The 20813-nt window shown below is 34.7% G+C and overlaps 2 protein-coding genes and 1 long non-coding RNA gene across 4 annotated transcripts; 1 reads left to right on the forward strand and 2 right to left on the reverse strand.

The window, feature by feature from the left end:
- Positions 1–115: 115 nt before the first annotated feature.
- On the reverse strand, positions 116–17114 carry LOC6576794. 2 transcript variants are annotated; one of them, XM_015165378.3, is made up of 6 exons: positions 16979–17114; positions 4460–4909; positions 4297–4392; positions 2124–2533; positions 1636–2055; positions 116–1574 (listed from the first exon to the last, which is right to left on the reverse strand). In XM_015165378.3, the coding sequence occupies exons 2-6, from the start codon at positions 4892–4894 to the stop codon at positions 1241–1243; spliced, it is 1695 nt and encodes a 564-aa protein (XP_015020864.1). In that variant the 5' UTR covers positions 4895–4909; positions 16979–17114; the 3' UTR covers positions 116–1240. The 2 variants fall into 2 exon arrangements, with proteins under 2 accessions (XP_015020864.1, XP_002002780.1); XM_002002744.4 differs by lacking the exon at positions 16979–17114 and adding an exon at positions 7985–8410.
- A 326-nt stretch (positions 17115–17440) lies between these two features.
- Positions 17441–18779, reverse strand: LOC6576795 (zinc finger protein 525). Its single transcript, XM_002002745.4, has one exon. The coding sequence runs from the start codon at positions 18678–18680 to the stop codon at positions 17526–17528; it is 1155 nt and encodes a 384-aa protein (XP_002002781.1). The 5' UTR covers positions 18681–18779; the 3' UTR covers positions 17441–17525.
- A 204-nt stretch (positions 18780–18983) lies between these two features.
- LOC122757164 lies at positions 18984–20810 on the forward strand. The gene is made up of 2 exons (XR_006357079.1): positions 18984–19348; positions 20493–20810. It is a non-coding gene; the product is annotated as an uncharacterized LOC122757164 (long non-coding RNA).
- The last annotated feature ends 3 nt before the right edge of the window (positions 20811–20813 follow it).

A 20813-nucleotide genomic window follows, 5' to 3' on the forward strand; every position in this document is an offset into this window, starting at 1 on the left:
CTGCTCTTTACATGAGCTGTAGCTGTAGCTTAACAGTTTTATTTGCAGTCTGTTAGTTAGCTGCAGCCTTACATTTACCCGTTTGGAGAATTCAATATTCATGCTCCCCCATCAATTAAAAATATGCATTTTATTTGATATAAATGTTTTAATTTATATTTTAACTGGTTTATCACAAAAATGTATATTAGCTTAATGTGTAAATATGTTGTGTTGAATTTGTGGAAACTATGTTTGAATAGCAAAAAAAAAAATTGCTTCCATAAACATAATTGAAATGTGGGCGCGGTTTTTATATAAATAATTGAATAAACTGTTTATAAATTAGGTTCGTTAAGTATAGGCTTAAGGTGTACTGCGAACTGTATTCGCATTGAATACAAATTACACGAAAAAAAAAAAAATTAAAAATATATATGTATAATAGGTATGTGTGTTTGTGTTTGATCCTAAATTAATATTCGCCAAATAAACTTAACTGTGCTGTATGGAGAGACGCATGCGTTGCATACGCTCACAATTTAAGATCTTAACGTGTTTCTATATATATATATATATATATATGTATGTATATGTAAATATATATGCTACAAACTACAAACATGCTCAGCTAGACTGACATTGACTGGTGCCTTTGTTAACTCTACACATTTCAAATTTTTCTCTTTATCAATTGAAAAACTTCCCCAACTACTTGGCAACGTATGTATGTATATGTGTGTGTCTGTGTGTGTGTATGCTATCGTAATCATAATCTCATAACGTTCTCCGTAATTTGTGTAAGATAATTGATACTGGCTTATGTATGTGGTACACAGATTATATAATATTTGGCTTGATTTTCTCAGTTGTTTTGTTTTGTTTCAATACATGTACCGTTTGGAATAATGCGTGTTATTTTGAGTGACAAAATTGACTCGATTTTTTTGTTTTGCTTTTTGTTTCTTTGTTTCGAAACATTATCCTACATACTAAATGACTTAAAACTTATGTACACAGTTTGCGGGGAAGAGTTTTGTTTTCTGGAGGGGGCCTTGAGCAAAAATGTGTGCAAAAAGGGCGCTAAATCTAATAAACTATATCGTTCGTGTCGTGTCTCTCGTCTGTCTGTGTATACGCACTTAAATACATATATATGTATATGTGTATGTAAGCATATGCCTTGTTTGCATTTGCATTGGCATTTGTGTATGGGTGTGATGTTTCCTTATGGCATAGACTTCAACTGCCGACTTGCGTTTTAGGAGGCGGCCTGTGATGCAGCTGCCGCCGCTGAGGTGCTAGCTGAACTGACATCCTCGCATATGGTATGCAGTTTCTCCATCTCGGAGCTAGTCACAATGTTGATGGAGCTAACCTTGGCACGTTGGTAGGCCACCACCGTATTCTCGCCCAGACACTTGACACACACATAGCCAATGAGCACAGCGACGCCAACGGTGAGGACACGCACCAGCGGATCCACATACATTTGTATGATGGCCCAGGCTGTGGCACCCGTCACACACATTAGCGTGATCAATATGACGGTCTTCATCCAATGCTGTATGGTAAATCCCTTGTCCCACTCGAGTCTGCAGGATGGAGTTATGTTAGAAGTGGAGCCCGTGAAATGCTCTAATTGAGTCTACTTACTTTTTCGATTTCTCGATTTCGTAGGGATGTGAGCAAACCTTGCAGGCCAGCTGCGCCTCGTTGTTGCTGCCACAGCTCTCGACTAGCCAACGTTTGAGGCACTCGTGGTGCACAGAGCTGACATCGCCAGTGCAGCGGCAGGGCTGAATGAGCGGTTCAGGTTTATCGCTGTCATAGCATATCCAGCAGTCCTTTTTGCTCAGGAACGTCTGCCCCTCTTCGGGCGACAATTTATTGCTGTCGGCATCGAGCGTGGGTATCGATGGATCGATTTGACGGGACAGCAGCTTGCGTGGATTCAGTATCCAGAGCTGTTCGGGTGCCATAGAGTTCCACAGGCAGCAGGGAAACCACAAAGCGACGCCTATTTCGGCAATACGAAAGATGATATCATACCAGTTTCGCGAATTCACGGGCACTCTATACACCAGAGGACGAACAGATCACTAGAGTTATGATCACTTTGAAATTGAAATCGCACTACTTACTTGCCCTTCCATAAGTCACCTAGCGTTTCGGAAGTAAGAAATCCAACAATCACAATCAGCATTATGGCCTGGCTGAGCAGCCCAAGACGCGACTGATGGAGCTGCGAGGCGTTCACGATTGCCTCACTGGGTCCAAGTATTTTGCCCGTCTGGTCGTAGACAAAACCGCCACGTAGCTTAAAGAACACCTCCACACCGTAAATCAGAAAGAAGATAACCACAATCAGCAGGAGCACAGCATAACAGCCATTGAAGATGTGCGCATAATCGCGACGTTCCGAATTTATCAGCGAACTGAATACCTCAATGCCAAATAGGCTGTACAGAAAGAAGTTGAAGGCGACAAAGCCTAGGAAGCTCTTCGACAGAAACTGCGACTTCTCCCAGCGTATGTCGCGCAAGTGAAATATCTAAAAAGAAACAAGAGTAAGAATGAAAAAATATATGTATGTATGTATATTGTAGCTTATTCGATACATACTTATATGTATGGTAAATAAGCTGGCAAGTGCGCATGAACGCGACTTTCAAACGTTCCCACCTAAGTTTAATTAATGGTCGCGATAAATTGCGGTTGCCTATCATTGCGATATGGCGAAGCGTTGAAAAAACAATTGTAATTGTGCATAGGGAAAACTTCGAGTACACTCGCACTCAAATAATTGTTTCACTTGAGATTGTTTCTGATGGCAAGCGGCATGAGCGCGAGAACCACTTTGTAGCTTTGGCTTTCAGCGGGGACGACTGCGAGTTCAAATTCAGATAAGATTGGATCCATTTTGGTAAACAATGCTCACATGATAGCTAAACATTTTCTCATTCCAATTGTGACGCTCATAGTTAATTATTTCAAGATTAGGTAGAAAGAGTCGCGAGTACATATTTTGCTAATGCAAAAGCTCTTTTTTCGTTTTATCGGCAGTCTTGAAGGCTCTACAATTATGGCAATATCTCACTAAGTTTAGCGTGTTTATGCGTATCAATGCTTAGATTATGGCTTAGTTCGTTGGCAAAGTCTACAAAACTCTATATATAAAGTCTGTTAAGCTTCTGTATAATTTATTTGTTAAGCTAATTAGCTGCTATTAAGACATATAGGATTTAGGAGTGAAATTCATTTGGTGTTAAAAACAGTGCTTGGAATATTTTTCTAGAAACTACGAAGTAGGCTATAGAAGAGCGTTGATTTGGAGGGTGAACATATATCATATATCATAAATATAGCAAACCTATATACTCGCTAAGAATTTGTGTGTGACTTAAAACAAATATCAAGTTTATTCATATACGAGTCCGATCATATAATAATTAAGAGAAATATCTGATAGGAAACCGTGAGCTTGGAAAAAGTAGGTGAATCTGATTTATTTACCTAATTTAAATGCTCTAACGATTTGCATTTGAAAAAATGTTGCATATATTTAATTAAGTTTTATATATTTTAATTGTCATAGCATTGATTGAAGGGAAAATTCTGAATAATTCTCAACTTGAATGAATCTAAATCCTGTTTTAAACGGGTAGAAAATGTAAAGATTATTTGCTAAAAGCAAATATAAATACTTTATGTATGATAATCTTGTTTTCTGCATAGATAAAACATTCTTATTATCATGTTCTATAAAATTAAAACTAAGTCGGAGACTTGAAAATTTAATTATAATTGATCAAAAAAGTTATAAAGTTTGTAAATCAATCTTTTTAAATATTCATGTATAATTTTTTGTAAATATAACATATTCAGCTAATTAGCTAAGATCAAAGATCTTGTTGGAAATCAATCCTTTATATTTATATATTCTTAACAGCATACTTAGTAATCATTTAAAATCAAAGATATTTTATAAACTCGTTTATAAACTTTAAACGAGAAATAACACAGTCTTCTCCAAAATCAATTTTTTAAAGCATATTTAGCTATTCAATTTAAATCGAAAAATATTTAATAAACGTTTTTTGAAAAGGTTAACAAAAATATAAGACAATAATTTTGGAATATAATATTCCTATATATTAAAATATATAAAGCGTGATTTCCAAAAATATTATTATTACTATTATAAAAAAGTCTTTTTAAAACATCTTGATTGATTTCTTCGGATTGATCGCATATTATTCGCTCTCTTGCTTGATCGCTTCATCAACTCATTGACAAAACCTCGACTTGACTCACCTCGGCCCACATGCAGACGATGAGAGAGGCGCAGGTCATCAGCAGCGGATAATAAGCGGACATCAGGGTGACTGCCCACTGGGGCTGCAGATCCAGCTGTGCACAGAATAATAAATTAATTAAACAATGTGAACATTAAACAATAATTGATTGTGTTACTTACAGGTGTGGTAAAGTAGGCGCCGCGTAGCGAAGAAGCCACAAAGACCATAAAGTAGAGCAACTTTTGAGTGGTGATGCGGCAGGCGCGCAGAATCGACGGCTGCTTGAGCCGCTGATACTCGGCGACAATGCAGATGAGCAGCTGAATGACCGAGACCAGAGCCACCACATAGAAGACGGTGGAGATGCCCGCATAGTAGGACAGATTAAAGAAGTCGCACTCATCGCCCGCATAGCGTATGTCACAGACGCAGGTGTTGTTCACGCAATCGCCTCGGCCCGAGCAGCTCAGATCGTTCGCCGGCGTAAAGGGACCATATATGCCGACGCCGGGCGCCTTGCTGTGGCCCGTGGAGCTGTGCATCTTGACCGCATCCAGCGGCGACTGCAGCGCACGCTTCGAGCAACGCATCAAGGTGTGCAGGCTGGGTAACATTCTATATTAAATTAGCTGCAAATCGAATTCAAAAGAAGAGAAACAAGATATTAACACTATGGCATATTATTTGACAAGTTAATTAATAATTGATCAAGGCTGCCAAACGAAAAAACCAATACAAAGCGAACAACAACAATGAGTGCAACAACAACAACAACAATATCAACATTGACAAACACCCTTTTGTCATTTGAATAAACATTTGGGTCTCGTCTGGGGTCGCTAAAAACAAATGCAAATATATATAGTATATCTTCCTCTCTCTCTCTCTCTCTCGCTCTCTCGTTCTTTCTCTGTGTAGCAGACACAGCGCAAATAGACGCCGACTTAGGGGTATTCGAGTGGCAAACCAAAAGCTTTTCCATCGAAAACTAGCATACAAACTCATAAACGTTATACACACATCAATATATACATTTTTATGTTTCTGAATTCTTGGCAAATGCATAATAAAATATATATATAGCTTTGTCTCTGGGCGTTTCCAAAGTAAATTCACTTATTTATGCGAGAATTAATATTTTAGATTTTAATTTTTACCTATTTAAATAAAATAGATTTCATTCATATTTTTAGTCTAGTGTTCAAATTTAAGCTACCAAAATTCAATTATTTAAAACAAATACAATTTGCTTAACAACATGTAGAACAATTTCTTTTGTTCATAGATTTAGTGTTTCGTGCTGAAATTGTAGCTATAAATATATACCTATTCATTTTATTTTTCAAATTTTTGTTGTCTCTCGAAATTATCTTAAATAATGCTAGATATTTAGCTTGAAACATGTTTGATAGGTTTAAGTAAAATAGATAAACTTGCTTAATAATTTATAGCTTTATTTGTCAAACGTTCTTATAGGTCATAAATCAATCAATTATTGTACTTAAGCAAAGCTATTTAAATTTTAGGAATATAGAAATGAGGTTTTTTTTTAATAATTTGTTCCTCAACGTTGTTTCTTACTATACTTTTCAATATTAATGTCAATTACCAACACAAACAGTATTTAAATTTATTCAAAGCAAAATGTTCCATATAAAATAAAATACAAATAATAAATATGTATAGTTGATATATTTATTATTATATATTTATTATTTTTGCATTAACAACACGTAACGCTAAAATTAATGTTTATTAATTAAATATATACACATATGTATTTTTTCCATTTGTTTCGAATAAAATTCAAAGTTTGCCGACATTTATTGAAAGTAATTCATTCATCTGTATATTCGCTCAATTTAGTTTTCATAAATAAATAGTTCAAGATATGAATATAGACGAATATATACGATATTATATACACCATTTATAGATTTTACTTTAATATAAAGAGAAGCGAATGTTCTTTTAAGATTTCCCACTTTTCTCTACACTCTACCTATAAATCTACGATCTACAACTATTTTAAACCATATTCAACTCGTGCTAAACTGAGTACCCCTCTTGATGGGAACTTGAGTGAGTGCACGAATCTTGTGGGTCGCAACGCCGACTGCATAACATCCATCAACGAGGGCCGCGAAAGGCCAGACGGCGAGTGTCTTACTTGTGGCTTAGTAGTATTAGCAGTGCAACGATTGCCCCAGGCCCATCCATCAAAATATGTGCAAACAAATTGAATAGAGGGTGAGACTTATATATGTATATATACATACATATATATATATATATATGTGGATCGATATAAATGTCGTCGTTGACAGCCACAACTGGAATTGACAGCGGACGACAAACAAAAGAACAACAAACAATCAACTGGCCAATCAATTCAGTACGTTCTTCCACACACACATATATACACACATACACACTCAATATTGGCCAATTGAAATGCATGAGACGTGTCCGAATCGCAAGCATCAGCAAAAAGGGCTAAGCCTGAGCCGCAGATGAGTTAAGCATGTCACGCGCTTAATTTCAATTAAGTATAATTGTAATTATTATTATTGTTTATATTGTTATTGCCTTTGCGATACGCTAGAGCGTTTCCTTGCACATTGCCTCTTTCTATTACTTTTCACTGATAAGCACTCGCTGCTGGAAGAGTACGTGTGTCGTCCAGCCACAGGTCTTACCTAATGCTAATGCTCGTTTAATGGCCGGCAATTTCCTCTTTTGGCCATAGGGGAAACGGTTAAAGTACTCAAAGTACTTAAAAAGGCTACTTGCAGAATTTGGAGAGGCGTATGTCTATGGTAGAAGTCGGTTCTTTCTTTTTTATATAATATATATAAAAATAAAAGAAAATAAATATATATGATATATGAAAGATTAGATAGACATATTAATGATTAAACAAAATGATTTGGGTTTAGATAAGACTGCACTTTTTTTTTTAGCCCTTCATAAATGAATGTCATGTGATTGTAAATATAATAATATATTTTACTCTATTTTCATTTTTCTTACTTTATTTTTCATTAATATTATACTTTTTGTATATGAATGTAATACTGTTTACTCCAATCAAGTCTGACATATATAAAAGAGAATTATTTACGCTAATATCTTGCCCAATGCTAAGCCGCAATCAGAGAGGAAATATCCAAATACTTTACACAATTTTTGTTGTTCTATATAAATGTAACACAATTTATTTCAATAAAAAACGCGCTATGTCAAAATCTCGCCCAATGCACTGAATTTCCTTTGTATATTTTCATTATTATTTTTTCTATTTTGCAACACTTTTGAAACCTTTTAAAAAAGGCTAGAATTTTTTATATTTTTTTTTATTTGCGTTTGCTTTTGCTTTCTAGAAGAACTTTAGTATAGCCGACTAGCGATAAGATAAACGAAACGAGCGAAAGACAAGGCACAGCAACTGTTTCAATTGCAAAAGGCTTTTTTCTTTTAGCAACTGTATACCCTGTAATAAGGGGCCGCCACTGGCCTATGGTTAACCTGCTTATTAGACCGGAAATATTTACATATATTGCTCGTTAAATAGACCCCAATGCGAGGCCAAAGGGCGAATATGATTATAAGACCAGAGTAGCGAACAACTATAAAGAAAAAAACAGACAGAAAGAGATCGGCAGAGAGAGATTGAGGGAAAGAGAAATAAAGGTAACACCCACCGTGTAATGCATTTTTGACCATGTGTCAATTGCTGCTCAACTCATAATAAGACTCGTAGTACTCAACAAATAGATATATAGAGCCGCTTGCAGCGTCCCTGACATTTTAACTAGACTGTTGCGCCTATTATTTAGCTGTCTTTTCACATTACAAGAAGCCCAAAATTCGAAAATAGTGAGCACGCACGCACACTCACACACCCACAAATACACACACACGCGAGCACAGATACAACTACTTTTGTTTTTATTATTTCTGATATTTTATATGTACATATATGTATATGTGTTTTCTATAGATACTGTCGGCACTGTGTATACTATTTATGAGTTTGTTTGCTTGTCGATTCGGTTTGTGTTTGTGCCGTAGTTAGATAACGCGTGCCAACGCACTGGAGCTGATCATAACGCGACGCCGACTCTGGCTATACTAAATCAAAAGACACAACAGGGAGAGCGAGAGAACCTGTTGCGATCCAGACTGTTAACGAACAAGTATCTCTCATGCCCAGCTGTGCGTAGCGCTGCAACAAGCACTCTGTTAACTGCGCTGCAACTCGCGCTGTATAAATATATTATGTAAATAGGCTTACTCATGCACATTCATTAAGGCAAATATGAACTTTGAATTTTACATTTCATAGACTAATGTATCTACGTATTATTTTATAATACATTAATCATTATTATAATAAGTATTTTCTGTTTTCATTATTTATTTTTTAATATTTATATTAATATTTTTAATAATAATATTATATTTCTATATAGAATAAGTTTCAGAAATTGTTTAAGACAAAGCTCAGTGTATAGTTCCAATACTACTTTAATTTAAATTATATTTAAATATAATTTGTACTTTATATATATATATATATAATATGTATTATTAATTAATTATTATTGTTTATATATCTATTTAAAAAACTCTTAAAAACTCTTTTTTCCACTTCCAAAAACTTCCATTTGCTTTAAGCATTTTTCACACTGTTATTATTCTGTTAACACATGCTCATCTCTGATTGGCACTGTTAACGGCATTAACTTTAACAGCGATTGATATTTACTACGCTGTCAAGCAGTGCTCACTAAAGAGCACGCTGCGTATACGTCATGGCAAGCAGTGCAAAAGAACACACATATGCGAGTAAGAAAGCCTATGAAAAAGTATGTTTCACAATAGTTCAAAAACAATTAATTAACGTTGAATACAAACACATGTGTGCATGTGTAGATGTGCATATGCAAATATATATACATATATGTTACATATATATATGCCCACATCGCTTATTAAAGGCGCGTCACTTCTGTAAACAAAAAACATTTGGCTGTTGAAATAAAATTGAAATAAATTTAAGCGTTGGATCAGCAGGCGGTACAAGTTGTATACATATATAAATACAGACACACATGCAATGAGATATAAAGATAACTGTCCATGTCTGTCTACATATTTGAGACATTTTTTTTTTTGGCTCTCTTCTTTGCTCAGGCCTCAATTAAAATCGAGCGGGCGTTTGCCGCTTTTATAATAAATTATGGCAAATAATTGCCAAAAATTGTGAGTAATTATTGTATATATATATATATATATATATATATATATATATATATATACAACATGCTGCATTGCTGTAGGCTATATCAAACTGTGAGGGTAGCACGAACAACAATTTTAATTTAACAACTGTTTAATCCATTTATAAGTGTATCAGAATTTAACGATTGTGCTAACTACATTTTTATATCCAGCTATATAATTATTTACATCTGCTGCTAATACTACTAAAGTGCTTAGCCCTGTTTTGTTTTTTGTATATACTGAAGAAATGTTTTGCGATTTTTAACCAATTTAAGATATAATAAAAGCAAGAGCTGCTTTCAACGATTGTTCATATTTCAGCGATTGTTTCTCTTCTCCATAAGGCAGAAGAGAGTTTTCAAAATCAAAAGCGAAACAATCAATGCGAAAACTAGTTTGTGGCGCTCGCAGGCAAGTTACAATAGACTGGTTTTCTGTGATTGAGAGGGGTTGTGACGATCAGGGTCTACAGTTGAACGTACGATCGTGAGAGCTCTTCAATATTTACACATGCTGATAGTGCAAACAGATATACATATAACTATATGTATATATATAAAAATGTATGGATCTTGTCACGATACCACAACTTGAAAAGCATGAAGTGTGCACGTTTCTTCAGCATTGCGAATTGATTTCCATTCATTTCAAAATTAGCGTAACCCTAAAAATTCATAGCACACGACTGCAGACAATTAGTGATTAAAAATTAAATTAGTTGAAGCTTTTGGGCAGTGACAACACGCAGCCAATAGAAATTTGTCACTTAGATATCTAAATATTGTATATACTACATTTACAAAATGGAAGGCTAGGTTCAGTGTACAGGGCGTACTCAAATACGCCCACAAGTGCGACCCCAAATAAAGGTGATATACGTATATTATATACGTAACTTTAAAATTTTAATAAAAATCTCAGTGCGACAACTGAAATCTATATCTACATATATGTATTATTGAGCCTTAATTGTGTTCATTGCTTAAACATCGGAAAAAGAGTTCAAACGTTAGCCTATTATTAATATTAAAAAATAAGTATTTTAAAATTATTTTAATATTACAATTTATATGTTTTCTTACATTTCCTTTATCTATATAATAGAATATGTTATTTGAATGTGATTCACTTCACTAAAAAATTAAATTTAAATTAAATTTTTTATGGTTTACAACAGCTTAATTCATTTTTTATTTATTTGATTTATTTGTTTTTAAATTTAGGTAGGCCTTCAGGATTTACTTATGTACCTACTCTAAATTCTCCATTTCATTAAATTTATATGTATCAGTGAGCTGTTTTAAGGAGCGTTCAGAGTGTATGTTTATAACATTCGAATGCCATACCTCCCATCCCATAAAGTTTATATATTTACATATATTCACTATCAAGATTAACATCTGGGTCGACTTAGCACTGTTTGCTCATCTTAGAAAGTATGTCTCGATATATGTATGTTTTTATGTGACCTAAAATTAGATCATATTTTAACACACAAAATAATTTTGAACCGTGTATTTTGTTTTTATCTCACTTAGTCAAAGATCGTTCTCTAATCTTTGACTTTGTTTTAATTCTTATTTATTTTTTGGACCTGTGCACCTGAACTATCTTTCATTTCAATTCACACTTAATTCTCCGCATATTTACTATTTATTTATAGATACTTTTAAATATATACCATTTTATCAGCAAGGTCTGTTGACAAGCTCATGGACCTTATCTTTGCTGCCACGGGTCTAGCTCTAATGCACTTGCTGGCACTCTCTTTTCTTATCTCCCTGTCTCACTTTATTTATCTTTGTTTCATTTATTAATTCTGCTTTTGATTTATATGTATACATTTTTTATACCTATGCTCTGTTGGATCCTCAACTATTTCACAAGACCCTCAATAAATAACAGTTAAATTACAAACACGATTTAAATGCTGTACCTAAAATAAAATAAAAAAACTCTCTCGCTATACTTGAAATATGCACACCTCGACTCAATTAATTGCCAGTTAGCTACTATTAGTGTTCATTAAAAGAACAGCTCAGGTGTAAACAAAACAAAGGTGTTTACTGGCCTGTCAAGAAGATGCAAATAAATTGCCGAACAGATGGAATAAGCTCAAATTGACGGAACGCTAAGTGATGCCTATTACCAGCTGTTGCACATATATTTTTGGTTTTCTGTTTTCAATTTACCTTCAAATTGGTTTAATTGAGCATAAACACTTGCGACTGTCCATAACCATATCAGCCAAACATTGAGAGGGAACATATGTTATTTGTAAAGCCAACTGATAAGAATGAACAGTCTAGGGTTTAGAGGCAAACTCTGACGTTGCTGGATGGCTGGAATATGTACATAAACCGATTTTAGGCAGTTTTTTTTTTAAATAATTTTTGTTAGCCCACATGACGAATCGTTAGCCAGGGAATTCTAATAATCTTACCCATATATTGCATAGGTGATTCAGCAAACCAATAAACTGTTGATAAGATTGGTAAAAACTTTATCAACCACCTTCAAATAACAGCCGAATACGGCATACTGACATATTTATTTACATTGTTTTTTATTTTATTTTCAACTTCAAACGCCTATAAAACATATAAAATTAATTGAAATTAAAAAAGTATAAATGCCAAATTGTAGATTAAAAAATAGCCTTTCCGATGAGGTATATATCAATATATTTGATATAACAAAGATTATACATAAACCGGATAAAAAGTTGAAAAATAAAAAAATAAACCGAATATCAATGTTACTCACTGCATTTATTATATTTATATATATTTATGTATATGTTTATATAAAATAATACTTATATTATTTATATAGATATTATTACGTCCACATCCTTTTCAGTATGTTGAGCTTACATACAAACGTTAAATTCAACATCAATGTTACAAAAAATCTCGTTATTGCCTAACAGCAAAATGCAATTACTTCTTTATATACAACAATTCTTTACACATTTCACAGCTATAAAAGTGTCAGCTCACGGTTGACATTAGACATGTTAACCCTGTATGGTCTTAACATCCCATTATAGATTCCACACTTGAAAGATAAAATGAACATTCGAGCAATAATATTTTGGTGTCCATGAAAATAGCAAAACATTTTGTAGGGGGGGCCCCAAACAAGCACCACCAAAAACAGCGATATGAAAGTTCTGTAGGTTGCTGATTGGCATAGGAATATCGGGGCTATCATTCAAATACTTTATATATGTATAGAGTTATAATATTCGATCTGTTTTTCAGAATTTCAACTCGTGCAATCTAGCTACGTTTGAACGCATGCAAATCAAATAATTGGCTAATCGAAATTCTATTTAAATACTCACAATACTTCGAATAGGCTCATTTCTTGTTTCATTGGAGTGAAGTGCGCAGATTCTTATGAAGAGGAGACAAGCGCTACGCAACTATTTTTCAGGGTTAGTTAGCAAAGGCTTAACGTCAGCTGCAACAGAATCGTGTAAGCTATATGTACATAAGCAAAACTTGACAAATATCGTGGTAAGGTAACAAAAGACATATTTGGAATAGGCTAAAAGGGAAAGGAAGCGACTTAACCGCTATCTTATTGGATATACTAGAAAACAGAAGTTTGTATACCCTCTAATTCGAACTTTATATTCCAGGGACCGTAACGATTATAATTTTTATAGTAAAAAATTAAACAAGGCTCTAGTCGAGACTGCTCGACTAGGAGATACCCTGAACCCTCTAAGCTGATATTCTAATCATTCTGCATTTTTATGCACACATACATACACATACATCCACACGCACGCATAAGCCTGCGCTCTGCTAACTGCGCAGTAAGCAGCAACTGCGCTTGGGCTGCGCTGCAGTGTGGGCAATATTATGAGAATTTATTTGTTGAATAATTTCTTTTGTAGACATAAGATCTTAATGAAACTTTCAGAGCGTAATGAGAATGTGTGTACGTTTTAAAGCACAAGCCTTGAAGTACTTGAAATGCGATGACTCCTTCTGCCCGTTACATACTTTTCACAAAACCAATATACCCTGACTTCCCATTTTCAATGGGTTCAGGGTATAAAATCTTCTTCAAATACATTTACGCTTAAAATCTATTCTCTAGCGTATCAAATTAATGATATTGTAGATCTATGATTCGCATCTATTTCTAAATTATGTACTTATCCTAAATACTATACCCTTACTTTCAGTGTATATATTGATCTTCATTGAGAAAGTTAAAACAGACATTTGTGTTTAATAATTTTAAGAGCTAGCAAAATAAGCAGAAAATATGCTTATATAGCACACTTTCATTTGACATAGTTTAGGAACACACTGAGAGCTAAAAAGTAAAGATATTTTTACAAATAAAAATTTTAAAAACAAAAATGGTTCTGAAAAAAATAAAAAAGAGTCGAGCTTTAAGATTTCGCAAATAAGTACTTATAATTTTTGCTGAGCATATACATTATAGTGTATTTTTACCGAACTTTAACATAGAAAGGTAACCCAACGAACCTAAGAACCATAATACGGTTTTCAGAAAGTTTTCGTCTTGCCAAATCATCACACCTGTTGAATCCTTTATATTTCTTAAACCAAAGTTCATATTCAATTTTATTTCCTTGATAAATTTCAAATGCATTGCTTTAAATATTCTTATGCATGGATTTCCATTCTCAGGAAGTACTAATCCTATTATACTCTTCTGTAATCCGATTCCCATTTTCTGCATCCAGAATCATATATGTATGCATGCTCCAAATGTCATATGTTACTCTGGCCCACGCACAAAATACCATAAAATCAATACTGACGCTTTGGTGTGGGCGGATGCCTACAACCAGCCGCACGTAATTTTATACGGCAGAGGGCCGCCTAAGTAAGTGAGCGAGTGAGTTACATTTACATTTCTACACGAGACCTCGAGCCCGGGTATTCAGTTCTTTATTGTGTTCCCTGTGTTATGCCGAGGTGATATGCGTGTTATTTGTATACACGCGTGTCGTCGGCGTCTTGTGAAGCGCAAAGAGAGGCGCGCGTAATGTAAATGTACATTAATTGTGCGAGAATTTTTCAGTTCCTCATCGCTGTTGTTGCTTTTGCTTATTTATTATATATATATATATATATATATATATATATATATATATATATATATATATATATATATATATATATATATATAAATATAGCAGATTCACTTATTGCCAGCACAGCTGAGACTCTGCTGTGCACTGACCTGCCCTCAAATTGCAAATTGCAAGCGTTGCAGCAAAATCATAAGCGTAAACAACAAATCATGTTGAGCATATTTAAACACACACACACAGGCATTTCTCACATTTGTGTGAGTCTGTGTTTGTGTAATCAATTAAACTGATTCAATCATATTTAAGTGAAATGCCTCTGTGAGCGGGATGTCGGGCGAGCATTGCGTGTGACGCTCAATTGGAAAGTGAAAATCGCTTGTGAACTGTTGACAACTACCTATAGCAAAGCGTCCTATTTATAAGACAGATGACTAGTGAGATTTTTCTAAATTATATAAGTATACAAATTTAATTTGTTCTTAATGATCTGTCAGAAAAGTGAATACTTTTCTATAACTCTAGATGCCTTTAGCTTCAAACATTCTTCAAAAATCTCTCTTATATTAGTCTTTATATATTTGAATATAGCCTCTGACGTATATTATAATACATTTTATTATTAATTCTCTTTTCATTCGCTCGTGTGCTTCGTGTTTGAAAAATATTGCTAGTCTAATATATTTCTATATAAGATGTGCATAATAAGTTGAACTTTAGCCAAAAAATGGCATACATTTATTTCTGGTATTCTATTATATATTTCTTATCTTAAAAATTATAAATTTTGGATTTTTCTGGCACCTAAATTATAGTACAAATTAAGTGCAAGTTCCTGATTGGATTCAATTCGTTTTAAGCCTTTAGGCTGCTAAACGGCGTAGATGGTCAAGTTCTATACTATAATATAATGTTTACATAAAGCTTTCACGTAATTCCCTACTGCAAAAAAGCGTCAAATGAACGTTGAGTGCTTAAAATACAGTTGGCTATCTATAAAATGTATATGCGCATTAAAAAATGAATCAAAATTTTACAATAGTATGATTCATAGTAAATATTGTTACAGTAATTCATTGATTGCCATTTATTTCAAGATAAATTACTTCTATATATTGGAATCTTAGATATATTAGCCTGTAAGCTTTTTCATCTATTTAACGAGCGTGAAAGTCAATTTAACATAAGTTTCCCGTATAATTAACTTTCGCGAAACAGCAATGCAGTCCCATCTAAATATTATATAACACTATTAATTGGTCGGTACTTAAATAACTTAAAAGCTTGTCAAAAGCTGAAGATATATAATATATTTAAATATGTGCTATTGCTAATAATAAACATTACTTCGTGCATTGCGAAAACTCATGATTCGCACAGTTTAATCCATTTCTAATAAAGATCAGGTTACTATGTAAAAAAGCTCGCGCTGGCCGACATCTGTGCGCGGCTATTAAGACTACGTAGAGTACTACACTCTGGCTTCACTCTGTTATTGTTTGTTATAAGCGAAAAACGTTTGGCTCGGTGCACGCGCACCTAGAATGAACAACTGAACGTACGACCAGTTATTTGGGTGCATGTAAATAGATAAAGTTCGCAGTGAAGTCAACTGAAAAGAGTTGCGCAGTTAACGTGTGGGAAAAGGAGAGAGAACGAATGCTAAGCTACAAACAGACAGAACCGTAAGTACGCTGTAGAGAAGGCCGCACTAAATGACAACAATAAATTCACAGTGAAGAGCGAGGCAAAAGCTAATTTGGAAGTGAATGAACGCATTCGCACACATGCACATATGCACACACACATATATATTTACGCTGACAAACCTTAGCCCACTGGGGTTGGTTTGGCATTTCAATTTCGTAGTCAAGCGTTTCAGCCTTTTGGCATTTCATTTATTTTGCTTATAATAAGCGATTTTCAACTTGACTTCCTATGCACTTAAATTTGTTCTAATTACACAATTCGCCATGCCGTAGCTCTTTTTATGATCATCAATAACCGTTTTCATGTTAACAGAAGATCACTGTGAGCAGTTTGAAGTCTGTTATGACTGCGGATAAATGTACGCAGCGCACGAGTGCATTTTGAGTACATTTGCACTTAAACGGCGCCAACAACTGAGGTAAGCAAAAAAAAAAAAAAAAAAAAATATCAACACTTATGTGGGCTTTGCAATGAGTATGACTAAGATTTTGTATTGTTGTTTGTTGTCCCACCTGCATCGACGATAGTCATTGAGTCATGGGGCGCACGCGACCCAAACAATATGATACGCATTTATTAAATTCATGTCTGCATTGATTTACCATTCACTCACCTGTAACAAAATATATTCCAAATAAAAGAGATAGCTGGCGAATTATGCAGCAGGAAACACAGTGCACATAAAAACACACACGCGCGCGCTTACACACTCACATACGTGCGTATGTTGTGTATGTATATATTTTTATTTATATACCAACGTCACAGTTCGCTGTATTATTTTCTTATTATTTTTATATTGCAAATTAATTTATTACAAAAATAGCCTTTGCTAGTTTCTTAATTGCATTTTTCACATTTTTTGTTATTGTTATTTATTTATTTTAATGACTTTCGCAGTCCCTATTTATGTTGTATTTTTATTTTCTGCCGCAGCTAACTTTACAGTGGGGTGCTGTAACGCGGTTGGTTCACAGTAGACTAACAGAGCGTTGTCATGTTGGAACTCAAAAGAGACTGTGGATGGTTAACAATCGATTACTTCCGATAGACGCGGAAAATTTCAAAACGCTAATTTAAATTAACATAAATTTGATTTATTTACTATGTACACTAGTGCTATGTATTAAAGTATTATTTTACATTTTTGGGATGCCTGCTTATGGTAATGAGTGAATTCGGCTATGTTTTTCTAGATACTCTTTTCGGGTGAAGCTCTTCATGCACTCCAAGCACTGAAAAGGCCGTTCCCCCGAATGAGTGAGAATGTGATTGACCAAATGGCTGCTCTGCGTGAAGGCCATGTGACAATGGGGACACTGATAGGGGCGGTCACCAGAATGGACACGTTTATGCCTCTCCAGATTAACAATTTGGGTAAACGTTTTTGGACAGTGCATGCACTTGTACGGCCTTTCGGCAGAGTGAACCCGACTGTGCCGCTGCAGATCTGCGCTGCTCGGAAATGTCTTGGGGCACAGGCTACACTTGAAGGAACGTTCACCAGAATGGGCGCGTATGTGTTCTTGCAGATACCATTTGCTAGTAAAGGCCTTTGAACATTCTGTGCACTTGTATAGTCTGTCGATGTGGCTAGGCCGCTCCTTAACCTGCCATGAACGTATGTGAATGCGTATGTGATTGGCCAGATGATTGCTCTGAGTGAAGGTTTTCGGGCACTCGACACACTTAAACGGGCGTTCGCCTGTGTGCAATCTCATATGTTTGTGCAGGTTACCACTCTGATTAAAGGCCTTTTGGCAGTAGATGCAGGTATAGGGTCGCTCGCCGGAATGAATTCGAATATGCCTCTTAAGGCTGCCTTGGTTCGTGAAAGCCTTTGAGCAAACGGGACATGGCTGAGCATTGTCCGATTTACTTGATTGCAGTTGGTCTGGTTCATTGAGCTGTTCACTGGTGTTTGAGTTGGCTATCGATTCCATGAAATCCTGCTCCTCGCTCTTTATGTGCACTTCTATATTGTCCCTATTGACTCCTCGCTCCTCTTCCTCAATTTCCTTAGCTTCTACTTTGATGGTGCACTGCGGATATTGCCACGCCTCGCGCAGCATCTGACAGAAGTGTTGATAGCTCTGCTCGCATCTCCGTTTGAAACGATATGCATTTTGCGCAGCCAGCACACAGGATAAGCAAATTTGTTTGGGAAACGGATCGTCGCGTCGTACCAGACAGTCAACGCATTCGTTCAGCATTTCGGCCAGACAGGGCTCGGATTCGTCGGATCGGTCGCGCTTGGCGAATATATCCACTAGAGTAACAGCGCTGCTTCTGCAAACGCGACAAACTTCGTCCATTTTAAATGGAAAGTCAATGATTTTCAATCCTCTACTTGTTTATGTTTTCCTTCTATATCAATACAATATGTAAGCTGCAGACGGGTTATCAGCAAATACCTACAAATATACTAGTTTTTGGTATAAATACGACGAACTGTATTTCGACAATTCATCGATAACGATAACATATTTTTTTAAATTTAAATATAGTTTTCGGTGTTTTTTTTTATTTATCTTTGTAATTTAAATAGATTACACAATTTTTAAATTCACAAGTTATATATTAAATAGATTGAAGCTTGTACTGTGCTTATTAAATGAATTATCATCGAACATATCGAATAATGCGGCGAAGTTTGTTTAACAGTGCAACATGTTCCTACACCAATAGGATTACTCTCTCCGCTCTCATAAGATTACTTGCACGTACATCTTATTGGACTGTTGAGAACAGCACTTGTTAACATCGTGCGTCGACGCTAACAGCTGTTACACAAAACTGTTATTGTATATCTTGCTGTTGACGCGTGTGGTCGGGTTTTTTCGGCGGTAAATGCGGGTATTTTAATCTAAGCAACAAATTTAAAGTGCAAAATAAAGAAAAAATACAAAAAATTCATGAAAAAATTGCAAAAATTTCTAAATGTGTTGAAGATTACGATAAACATAATATTAGTTAAATAAAGGTAAATTAAAGCAAATGCAAAGCAATTTTTAGCGTGTGTGTGTAGCAAAATCGATTATTCAATCTGTGTGTGTACGTGTGTGTATGCATATGCGTATGTGTATAGCACGGTGCATGTGTGAGTGAGCAAGCGAGCGTGTGTGTGTGTTTGTTTTAAGTTTTTTATGCACTGGGCATACAACTATAAACGGAAAACTTATCATAATATGTCAATTTAACTAATTTAAAATACAGCGAAGACAATTGAGAAGACAAAAATACGACGAAGCAAACTGAAAAATGTAGAGAAGTGTATACCAAAAGCAGAGCGTAAAAAAATCCAACCAGAAACGTACACACACATCCAAATACCTTTGCTTACACTCGCACACACACACATACAGAGATAAACGGCTAAACGCGTATACAAAGTAAATGAGCGCAAAGGCAATTGCGAAAAAGAAAAACAAGTGCAAAAGCAAAACACAGTCTATGTGTGTGTGAATCTGTATTGGTGCGTGTGAGTGCAAATGCAAACGCAAAGCGAAAGATTTAATAATTAATTTAATGCTTTAGCTTGAGTTTAGCTGCGAAGACAAAAGTGCTCACTGAGCTGGCAGCTGATGCAGCTGCTATTGGGTGCGAGCGAGCACGCACCATATGTCGGTCATCAGCTGTTCTGACACTTGACACGATCGTCGCCCGTGTTGTTTTTTTCTTGGCTTTTTTTTTTGTTTCTGTATTTGACTTTACTTTTTGGCTTTTGCTGTTGTTGTTATATTTTCTTTGCTACTGTTTTTGCTGCCTGAGCGAGTTGCGCTTTGATTTTTTCGTTGTGTTAATTAATGCAAATTGATTTATTTATTGAGTTAAATTGTTTTCTATGCATAGTTTGGTTTCAATTGACGCAAAAGCAAATGCAAAGACAAACAAAGTCAAGAGCAAAATCAATATATGAAATAAGAACTAAAATGCAATGAAAAATAAAAAAAGAACAGTGAAAAGTAAAAGAAAATAAAAATAAAAACTTTAAAATTTCTCGAATTATTGTGCACATATTTAAAAAAAAAAAAAAAAAAATAAATATAAATAAATAAACAACAATATATCAAAATTTTCAATGCTAATTTTTGTTTTATCCTTTTCTTACACCATTCTCTTTGCAGCTACACAGAAAAAAAAAAAAAAAAATAAAATTTAAATTAAAAAGCGGAATTTAAGCAAATTTCAAGTGTTAAACCAAATGTTAATCTAAGCTTAAAGTGTAAAACTAGTTTAAGCCCGCAAAGTGTTAACAAAAGTAAAAACGAAACACAGTTATATATAAAATTAATGAAAACAAAACTGCAATAAATAGTTAAAACTAAAAAAAATAATTAAAAAAAAAACAACACCAACAACAACAAAAGCTGAAGCTTCCACTAATCCAACAAAAGCACTAGTTAAACAGTCCGATTTGACGGCTAAGAAAACGAAGGCTAAAAGAA

This window comes from Drosophila mojavensis, unplaced genomic scaffold (assembly GCF_018153725.1).
Source record: "Drosophila mojavensis isolate 15081-1352.22 unplaced genomic scaffold, ASM1815372v1 contig_36, whole genome shotgun sequence".
NCBI classification, from domain to species: Eukaryota; Metazoa; Arthropoda; class Insecta; order Diptera; family Drosophilidae; genus Drosophila; species Drosophila mojavensis.

Excerpts from the sequence above, each read along its gene's own strand:
- LOC6576794 (XM_015165378.3), bottom strand. The coding sequence starts at position 4,894 with ATGTTACCCAGCCTGCACACCTTGATGCGTTGCTCGAAGCGTGCGCTG. Across the intron at positions 2,534-4,296 it reads TCGTCTGCATGTGGGCCGAG|ATATTTCACTTGCGCGACAT; the intron begins GTGAGTCAAGTC and ends GTTTCTTTTTAG. Across the intron at positions 1,575-1,635 it reads GAAATCGAGAAATCGAAAAA|ACTCGAGTGGGACAAGGGAT; the intron begins GTAAGTAGACTC and ends TCCATCCTGCAG.
- LOC6576795 (XM_002002745.4), bottom strand. The coding sequence starts at position 18,680 with ATGGACGAAGTTTGTCGCGTTTGCAGAAGCAGCGCTGTTACTCTAGTG.